The following is a 10,952-nucleotide window of genomic DNA, read 5'->3' as shown; positions in this document are numbered from 1 at the left end:
GGATGTATGCTAGTGGAGGGTGGGTTGTGGCGAAAGTATACTTGTCTAGGATGACCTGTGGATTCTGGATATAGCATGTCCTAGAATTCAAACTGAGAGGGTGGAGGGGTTGGAGGATATAACAATGAGCTCTTCGATGGGGATGGATTCACAACCTTAGGATCTTGATGTTTCAATGCCAGAGATAAAGATCTCATTTTAGTTATTCCTTTATTAACGCGAAGAATTCTGATCGGTTGATATAGACTTTTGACATGCATGGAGCGTGTATGGTTTAGAGTTGATATCGACGTTTGGTTGGAGAGGGGGTTAGGGATGGATTGTTGGGTTGGACTTCGTTGTGGAAACTCCATTTACACCCGAAAGTGTTCTTTTGGCATTTGTGTTCGTTGAATTTGTTGACACTTGATAGGTTGAGGGAGAGGTAGGTTGGGGTACGAGAAAATTGTGTTGTAGTGGGATGGAGACATGCTTTCATTTATTTGTTAAATGTCCGGTGATGGTTCAATGTTGGGCAAGGATGGGGGTTGAGCCGAGGGTGGTTCCAGGACATCCATCCAATGTTACTTGACTGGGTTGGGTGTTGCTTCCTACAGTTAGAAAATGTTGATCTTTGCTCCCTTATTGTTTGTGTTGAGGTGTATTGGGGGGGGGGGGGGGGTGAGGAATGATAAAATATGGAAAAATGGTAGTGTAACACCCCCTAAAACCATGCTATTTAAAGCCTTAAAACATGCAGATATCTAAACCAAAACATCAAACACAGCAGAAGACTGAAAGAAGAAATATATATAAAATAAAGGAAACGGGGTGCTATGCCACGCTCACCCAAGGGTGAACGCACAGGATAAATCTACATTGTTCAACATCTAAAACCATCATAACAAAGTACTAAGTCTAAATTGGCACACAGGCCACAAAACATAAGAGGGGAGCTATACTAGCTGACACTAAACCGCGCACTCGTCTAAGCATCACCTGAAAGAAGCATATAAAACATGGGACGACGCCCGGTCAGCGAATAATGCTGGTAACCCACCAATACATGTGAAATATCATACATAGATAAGATATAGGTTTGTAAAGCCATTTTCGAAACGGAATACATATATATAAGTCAAAAACCAAGAGTAATAGTCAACACAAGACTCAAACACTCTCAACAAGAACACGGGAACACATCCCAAGACTACAAAGGACAACAACGACTCACAAGAAGTCTCAAGGTATAATCTATCATCACACAATAGATTAATACCTGACATGCATAACTCAAAGGAATAAAGACACAACAAACGGCAACACATGCCAAGGCAACACATGCCCTTGTGACTACACACGTCACAAGAAGAGAACTCACAACAACGGCTACACAAGCCCTCGTGACATCACCCATCACGAGTTGATATGACTTCCTTATGCCCGGTTCCAACCTTATGGCTACCCCCAACCTTATATCTAGTTCCAACCTTTACCTCCAGGACCCCTGTACACCAAGTCCAACCTTATTCCTCCGGGAACCGTCGTTCCCCCTCCAACAGTCCCTCCAACAGAACCACCGATTTCATAGTACACGAGGGTACCGATCACACACACGGCAACACATGCCTCTCCCAAAAACACGTGAACCTTACACAAAGGTCACAACTCCATAATCACGTCATGGCCACCACGAGGACCACTGCAATACCTTGGTGACTAGTATCCCATACCACTAATCGTGTAATCCAGGTAAAGCCACACACGCATCACACCACAACAGGAATCAATCAACGGATCACAACGAAGATATGAAACCATACTCAATCAAGGAATGGAACACAGTCTAACAACAACAAAGATGAATAACACAAGTTATCATCAACCATTAGGAAAGGTACAAACAACGCACACGCTAGCATTCAAACACCGAACTAGCATGCTTATCAAACGGGTAAACCAAACGTAGTTCCGAAGAACACACAAGACCCATCACGGTTCAACGAAACACAATGTTGAACACTTAGCACGATTCAAGACACCAAAACCTACATGGATTCCTACCATATAGTTCTAGACATACGAAACATCAAGAAGACGCGCAAATAGTTCCACAAAAGAGCATCGGGAAGTCAAAAGACCAAATACCGAGTCAAAAGGATCACGGGGAGCAAATCCCCAAACAACACCACTGTGTACCCCGCGGGTGGACCTACGAGTAGGCCCCTACCCGTGGTTCTGCCCACGGGTACATACACCCACAAGCAACATGTTCCCGCGGGTGGGGCGGCGGGTAGGGCTCTGCCCGCCATTCCGCTCGCGGGTACACACCTGTGCCCAAAATAATCCCTTCGGGGATTTTCATCACCAAGCTCAAATTCAAGTCCAAAACATGCCAAATCTCACCAAATACAACAAAATGACTTGAATCAAAGGAATAGCCAAGCAATGGCATACAAGAACCCTAAACACAAGCTCTAGATATGCATTTTCACAAGACAATGCATAAACACTCACATTTCATAGCAAAATCACATGTAGAATCCAATAAATCATCATATAGGCAAGCAAAATAGATTTTGTAGAGCATGTGTTACCTCTTGTAGACCAAAGACCTTCACTTAACTCCTCACCAAGCTCCTAACAAAGCTCACCTTCCAAACCCACTTCAAAAACACACCAAAAGATCATAAAGATTCTATCTTTAAGAAAAGACACCTTAAAAAACACTAAAAACACAAGGTGAACATGGATCTTACCCTCCTAGATGCCCAAATGTATGAAAGGTATTATCTTGGAGACAACTCTTGAAGTTTTAGCAAGGCTTCAACTTGGCTTGGAAGAAAAGCTATCTACCTTTTTAGAGAGAAGGTAGAGCTAGAATTTGGAAAGTGTAAGGAGAGAAATGAGGGTGTTCTTACTAGGTTAGCATACAATACTAACACAAGATGAAAAGTCAAGAATACCCTTACTAACATGAAGAGGTGTAAGGGAACAAGGGAACTCCCTACAAAGCTCAAGGTACAACTTTGACTTTGGGGTTGACTAGTCAATTACTAGTCCCCGACTATTGAATTTCCAGGAATTTAGGAAATTGAATTACAAATTGAAATAGGATTAATTACTTAATTAATCCTTTAATCGGATTTGGATTTCGGGGTGTCACAGGTAGGGTTGATGTTGAGAGGATTTATAAGGAGAGTTCATCGTTCCTAGAAGCGTGGAGGGCTGCATCAACTATACGGAGTATTAGAAACCACACGTTGGGAGGGGACATTGTCGAGGTGGGTGAAGGTGGATAGGGGGGGGGGGGTAAAATGAATGTTGATGCATCATTGATGTGAATAGAAGATGCATGGGTTTCAAGTGGGTATTACGAGATGATAGTGGGGGTTTTTTGTTTACGAAGGAGGTGAGGAGGATTGGTGCTTTCTCGCCTCGAGGCAGAAGCTATGGGAGGTCACGAGGCTCTGAGTTCGTTAAGGCGCTAGAGTTGGATAATGTGGAGGTTGAGATCGATGCTCAACATGTCGTCATGGCGCTTTGTGGAACATCAGTTATGAATGTGTTTGATTTGGTTGTTAACGATGTAAAAGAACTTGCTGCTAGATATACTTCGCTGAAGTTCTTGTGAGTTAAGCTATTTGCAAACGGCATGACTCGTTCTGTGGCCCGCGAATCTCGTTCTGAGTTAGGCTGTGGAGAGTGACATGTCAGTCATTCTTTTTTATTTTTTTTTATTTTTTTTTTATTTTTACATATTGCTTTGTCTCATGATGCTTATGAATGATTACTTTCGTTGGGTTGTTTTCAAAAAAAAAAAAAAGATTGTAACACCCAAAACATCTATCCCATAGAATAGAATTCTTTAATAAGGTGTTTGGTTGGATGTAATTGAAATGCAATTACAACACTATTCTTTGAGCCCCCAAATCATAGAGTTTGGTTGGGTGTAATTAAATTGCAATTTTCTCCATTTGTTGAATTGGAATTCATACCTCCTCCTTATGAATTTCAATTCAACATAGCATGGAAAGGAAAAAGATATAGAAATGTCCTATTTGCCCTTAGTTATTATTATTATTATTAGTATTATTATTACAAAAGGGCATTTTAGTCTTTATGTCAATTCTTCCCTTTACATTCTCAATAATTCAATTCTTTCCAACCAAACAATGTAATTTGAATTCCTACTTTATTCCACCTTATTTTTCTTACCACCGAATTACAATTCATTTACTTCCTGATTCACTCTTTCCAACCAAATGCTCGGTAAAGAGAGAGAGAAGAAATTTCTACAACAAAACTCATTTCAATTAAATAATAATTTTTTTGAAAGGAAATAATAAATTTTTAATCCTTCAAAGAATTATAGATAATATAAGTACTAAAAATATAATATAATGGTGAATTAGACATCATAAATACTAAAAAAGTACGGTAAAATTTTAACACTACATGGTCCATGCTATTAACCATAGTTAGGCCAAATGCCTTAAAATACTCCATCTATATCTATATATATAGAGAGCTGAGGCATCAATCTTGGTTGTGTCAAACAAAAAATATTTTGATAAAAAAAAAAGTAAAATAAAATAATTCAATAAAAATAGTTTTCAACCCAAAAAATAAAAAATAAAATAAAAAATGCAGGAGAGATTTTCTGATCTCAATGCTTTAAAATTGAGAGAATATAATAATAATATAAAAAACAAAATAAATAAATAAGGAGGAAAACAAGACTGTCGTTTCTCCTACTCTCTCCGATGCTCTTAGATTTATCCTACCTTTGATCGCTGAAAAAGTAGCTCAAATCTGGTATGTATTCATCGGGGAAATCCCTATTTTTTCTATGAAATTTGCATCTTTTCATAACGATCTTTAATGGGAATAAAAGCAAAATTTTCTTGATTTTTAGCTTAATTGTTTTGATCTATGAGTTGATTTTGATTACTGATATGAATTCGGGTTGATCCTAGGTTGGTTGTTGCGTAATTATATTCAATGTTCGGTTATCTTTTCTGTGTATGTGTTTTCTGTTGATTCAATAGATATGTGCGTGATGCAGGTAATTTTGCTTGATTCTTGTTGATCATAAGGATTACTGAATTCATCGAATGAATTTTGTATCGTTTTTGCGATTTGATGGTTTATATTTGATTGTTTGAATTGATGATTTAGACTCACTAACAGTAGATGAATTGGGTTGAAGATGGATAGTTAATGAAATGCCTTCAAAAAGCTGATTGTAGCTTCCTTTCTTGATTATATTTTTGAATTTTGATTAATGTGAGCAGTGGATTTCAGTATTTGTTGAACGTTCAGTGTAAAAGTCCGCCCATTTGTATTAGTTACATGAAATGAAGTTCTGAAAGATATTTTAATGTGCAGCTAAGGAATGGCATCAATGGTTGCAAAGGCGTGTACTAGTACAACAACTACTACTACTCAGATATCACAAGTTATGAAAGTGTCGGAAAAAGGGAGTAGGAATAAGAGGAAATTCAGGGCTGATCCACCTTTAGCCGATACGAATAAGATCATCCCTACAACTCAGAATGAATGCACGAGTTATGAATTTTCTGTAGATAAATTTGGAATAATCCCAAGCCATGGGAACTCCAGCGGGTGTGATATGTGTAGTGTAAAACATGACAAATCAGAAGGTTTGAAACTTGACCTCGGATTATCATGTGCAGTAGGGTCATCGGATGTAGAGCCTAGTCGGGCAAGAGAGGATGTTGAAGCAACTGAAGATTTTCGTGATGCTGACTGGAGTGATCTCACGGAATCTCAGCTGGAGGAGCTTGTATTGAGTAACTTGGATGCAATTTACAAGAGTGCGATTAAGAAAATAATAGCTTGCGGTTATAGTGAAGAGGTTGCAAATAAGGCTGTGTTGAGGTCTGGTTTTTGCTTTGGGAGCAAGGACATTGTGTCGAATATAGTGGACAATGCACTAGCGTTTCTCAACAGTGGCCAAGTAATTGATTCATCGAGGGAGTATTATTTTGAGGACTTGCAACAGATGGAAAAGTATGTATTGGCTGAATTAGTTTGTGTTTTGCGGGAGGTTAGGCCTTTTTTCAGCACTGGTGATGCAATGTGGTGCCTATTAGTATGTGACATGAATGTGTCCCATGCGTGTGCATTGGACACTGATCCTTTGAGTAGCTTTGTAGGGGACGGGGCTTCGAATGAAAATTCATTGGCTTCTTTGCAACCTCCATTGAAAGCAGAGGCTAAAAGTATCGAATCTAATGCTTCAATTTCTTGTAAATCAACTCCTTCAGCTTTTTGTGCTTATTGTCCATCAGTCACACCTGACACTGTTTCAACTCCATATGGGCACACCTTTCTGTCGGACACACCTGCAGCTGCAGCAGCAGCACTTCCACATGTAAAACCTCATTCTTCTGCTCTCAATGGGCTTATGACTGAGAAAGAATGTTCAAATAATTTGTTTAACACCGCTGAAAAGCCCTTTAGTGCAGCTGGAACATCCCATGGTCTACACGCAGAGAAGTTTGTTGGCAGTCGGAAAATTTCTGGAACCACCAAGAGGGAGTATATTCTCAGACAGAAATCTATTCATCTGGAGAAACACTACAGAACATATGGTTCTAAAGGGTCTAGATCTGGAAAGCTTAGTAATTTTGGTGGATTTCTGTTGGATAAAAAACTCAAGGCTGTGGCTGACTCCACTGGATTGAATCTGAAGAATGCCACAATAAATATGAACAAGACTAATTATGTTGAAGGCCATAATGTCTCGACAAGCACTGGATTTTCTTCAACTCCCATGTTTGGTTCAGAGAATGCTAATGCCACCTTTGCATTGCCTAAATCAACCATCCCATCTCTATTTCCACCAGTCAATACCACTCCTTCACTATCAGTCACTGACACTGAGAATTCTCTCCCAGTGCCTGCAAAATGCATCTCAATCCAAATGCCTATCAACCATAGTGATGAGGTGCCTACCTGTGGTAGCACTGCAGAAAATGAAAAACACATCACTCAATGGGCTACACAGGACAAGAAAGATGAAATGATTTTGAAGCTGGTTCCAAGGGTGCGTGAATTACAAAATCAGCTTCAAGAGTGGACAGAATGGGCTAATCAGAAGGTTATGCAAGCTGCCCGTAGACTAAGCAAAGACAAAGCTGAGCTTAAGACACTCAGGCAGGAGAAAGAAGAAGTTGAGAGGCTCAAAAAAGAAAAGCAAACTTTGGAGGAAAACACTATGAAAAAGCTGACAGAGATGGCTAGTGCCTTGGGTAAGGCCAGTGGGCAGGTGGATCGAGCTAATGCTGCCGTCCGTAGGCTTGAGGTTGAGAATGCTGCATTAAGGAGGGAAATGGAAGCTGCTAAATTGCATGCAGCAGAGTCAGCTGTAAGCTGTCAAGAGGTATCAAAGAGAGAAAAGAAGACACTTGCGAAGTTTCACTCCTGGGAAAAGCAAAAAATTATGCTCCAGGATGAACTTGCAACTGAAAAACGAAAGTTGGCTCAGCTGCAACAAGATCTGGAGCTAGCTAAGGATCTCCAAAATCAAATTGAGGTATGCCTAAGTAATATTTCCAAATTTGCACCTGTTTCTACTGTGACAGTTGCACTTCACTTGATCCACAAGTTAGACTGTATATGCAAATGATGGGCGTAAGATTTCTTTGATGGTTGATCTCCATTTAAGTTAGAAAGTATGAAACTATCCGTTCAGCAATTGGAATAACCTATGCAATTTAACTTGAATAACTTATATGTTGGTTACATACTTCATGCACAAGAACAACACATTCTCTTTCTCATCGTAGTTTAGAGATACTCTCTTTTTTAGGTGGGGTTGGGGGGCGGGGTGGGAGGGAGTGTTGAAGGTTGATTTAAAAGAAATTTTTTTTTAAGTTTATTTCCTCAACACTGTATTTGAGCAATCATATTATATTGTTTGTCTAATTATACAGTTGGCCTTTTCCTTTGTGTTTAAAACAGTAGAGGGAAAAGGAAGAAAGGATACTTTATTTCATTGTATGTCTCTAAAGTTCTCCAAATTACAACCATATATATAGGCATAGAGAAAGGCATATGAAAGGGCATGATAAATGCTGAAAAACTACTCCTCTTCTCAAAGCTACAACTTCCTAGAGTAGAGTAAATATGACTGCCTAGTAAATATGACTGTGCATAAAAGTGGTGTTGAGAGCTTTTCAGTACTAGATTCATGGAGAAGATAAACCCTCACCATCGTAAGAAGTCATTATTATTGCCAAATGCCAATCATCTTATATAGCTTCTCAGTTGCAGTTTGATGGACACTTTAGTTTATGAAGTAATGTAGTGATGCATGGTATATCCTGGTAAGATGTGCTCTTATTCAAATGTTGAAACCTCACAGGCTAAATGGAAGCAAGAAAAGATTGCAAAGGAAGAATTACTTTCACAGGCAAGCTCACTAAGGAAAGAGAGAGAACAAATTGAGACTTCTTTTAAATCCAAGGAAGATATGATAAAATTGAAAGCAGAAGACAACTTGCAGAAGTATAAAGAGGATATTGAGAAGCTAGAAAAGGAAATATCCCAGTTGAGGCTGAAAACTGACTCATCAAAAATAGCTGCTCTTAGAAGAGGCATAGATGGAAGCTATGCAAGTAAAGTGACAGACCTCAAAACTCCTCCAGAGCCAAAGGAAAGCCATACACATCATATTTCAAGATTGATAGCAGACTTTCGTGATTTCTGTAACACTGGTGGGGTGAAGCGGGAACATGAGTGTGTCATGTGTTTGTCTGAAGAGATGTCTGTCGTTTTCCTTCCATGTGCCCACCAGGTAGTATGTACAACATGCAATGAGCTCCACAAGAATCAGGGGATGAAAGACTGTCCTTCTTGTAGGAGCCTAATCCAGCAGCGTATTTGTGTACGTTTCGCTCACTCTTAGCTTACTTCTGGAAGAGAGATAAGTTATCAAAAATAATGATTTGTTGTGGAACTCCTGCATACGAATAATGCACTTGGATAACCTTTCAAAAACAATATTATACTGTAGTTTGTGTCCATGACTGACCAATTAAATTAAGAAAAAAAAAAAATACTATAGAGATAAAGTGAGATGCTTATGCTATGTGTGAGGTTTGTAAATCATGTTCTCTTCACATGAATAAAGTTTGTGGCTTTCTTGTTACAAGTATTTTCAAACATGCTATGTTATTTATTCATAGCTCCATACTAATGAATGAAGAACCCTTCTGTAGTAAACTATTGATCTGGATGTGTTTTGCTAATTTCATGTTGATTACACTATCCCAATCAGTGTTGTAAAAATCGGTCTAGGCGCCCCTACTATTCATAGCTCCATACTAAAAATCGCTAGGTGCCCCTAGGCCAATGCGATTTCAGTCCTAGGCGGCTTTTAGTTTGCTGGTTGACTAGGCGCCCTAGGCGTCGAGTTGGACGCCTAACTTGGCCAAGTCGGTGTCCAATTCAGCCGAGTCGGCGCTTAACTCGGTTATTCCTCCAATCATGTACTCAACTAACCATCTATCTTATGTAGTTGACTAATTTGGAGAATTATAACAGTCTAACAATGCCCAGCTCTGAGTGAGAAAAGTGAAGACGATATACTCCGATTACTCTTGCTGCAAGATCGATCACAAGTGTTGTACTCCTTAGTGACTATTGCTGAGGAAATAAATTCAATACCCTTTCAAGCATTTACTGCGGGGACATAGGAGGATATAAGAACAATATGATACAGCTAAATGCTTTCTTCTAGCCTGGAATCATTACAATATTCTCCCCGCAGTAAATCCTGTCCCCAAGTTGCTTCCTTAGGAGGTAGGTTTAGCCCATTGCACTAGGATTCAAAGAAAGATAATAAGCAATAAGTTCTTCCAAATCCGGCATTTGATCCCGACGAGGTGTTTGACCCCATCTGCTGCGACGAGATGATCGACGTCAAAGCTGAAGAATTCATTACAGATGATCAACGTCAAAGCTGAAGATTTCATTACTCAATTGTACAAACAAATGAAGCTTCAAGAACGTCAAGAATTTTGAAATAATAGAGTGGTGAATCATTAGCCAACCCAAAACATGCATCATAATCGGTTTTTGTTTCCAGATATAATCTCCATCTGTTTAGTTCTCGGGCAACTCCATCTTCTTTGCCCGTTCTGCCCGCTTGTTCCGAGGCGAGCTCCTCCGACCATGGCTTTGGATCTTCCCGTGCCCAATCCTCGGAGAACTATTAGCTCGCACCCTCACTCCGGTGGGTGATCTTGGAAAGAGGTTTTGTAGTGTTCATGTCTCTGAGCTTTTAAAACTAGGCGTTGATAAACTATTTTAGAAATTTCAGTGAGAAAGACACGCCATTAGCTAGGAAGAACGAGGAGAGAAAAAGAAAAGAATTGTCAACTCTAGCCTCCACGTCACCAGGCAACCGAAAGGGAAGCAGCTAGCAGGTGAAATTGCACACATTTGACTTGTTGAAGGGGGTAATTGAATAAAGATGAATAAGAATGTGATTTTTGTTCAGATCCCAGACTTCTTATTTTTCTGTAAAATTTATGCTTTTCTATTATTGATTGAAAATGTTCTTTATATAGGCTAATATAATGATTCCTAATCTGCTTGAGACTTGATACATTCATTGGAAAGCATTATCAAAGGCGCAGGAAACAAGCTAACAAAATAAGATTAATTCAGATTAGTTTTCCTTATTCTTATGCTTTGTTTTATTTTTCCTATTTTTATGTTATATTGTCGTTGCTTCCTTTTGTATTTAAAGAAGATGCATGCAAGCTATATAGCATCTGATTATTGTTTATTTGGCTAATGACATTGGGGAGAAGAGAACTTGTCTATTTGGCTAATGACATTAGGGAGAAGAAGAACTCCAGAATTCTTCAAAGTTTTCTTTGCCTTTTTTTTTTTTTTTTTTTTTTTTTTTTTTTTTTTTTTTTTTCTATTCACAA

At 39.1% G+C, this 10,952-nt stretch overlaps 1 protein-coding gene across 1 annotated transcript; it reads left to right on the top strand.

The window, feature by feature from the left end:
- Positions 1–4,622: 4,622 nt before the first annotated feature.
- On the top strand, positions 4,623–9,163 carry LOC109153532 (putative E3 ubiquitin-protein ligase RF298). Its single transcript, XM_019301393.1, has 3 exons — positions 4,623–4,797; positions 5,371–7,543; positions 8,375–9,163. The coding sequence occupies exons 2-3, from the start codon at positions 5,378–5,380 to the stop codon at positions 8,915–8,917; spliced, it is 2,709 nt and encodes a 902-aa protein (XP_019156938.1). The 5' UTR covers positions 4,623–4,797; positions 5,371–5,377; the 3' UTR covers positions 8,918–9,163.
- Positions 9,164–10,952: the final 1,789 nt, after the last annotated feature.

This window comes from Ipomoea nil, unplaced genomic scaffold (genome assembly GCF_001879475.1).
Source record: "Ipomoea nil cultivar Tokyo-kokei standard unplaced genomic scaffold, Asagao_1.1 scaffold2494, whole genome shotgun sequence".
NCBI lineage: Eukaryota > Viridiplantae > Streptophyta > Magnoliopsida > Solanales > Convolvulaceae > Ipomoea > Ipomoea nil.
This window is presented reverse-complemented; position numbering and strand designations above follow the sequence as displayed.

Coding starts and splice junctions, on each gene's coding strand:
- LOC109153532 (XM_019301393.1), top strand. CDS start 5,378: ATGGCATCAATGGTTGCAAAGGCGTGTACTAGTACAACAACTACTACT. Junction 7,544..8,374: donor ATCTCCAAAATCAAATTGAG/GTATGCCTAAGT, acceptor GAAACCTCACAG/GCTAAATGGAAGCAAGAAAA.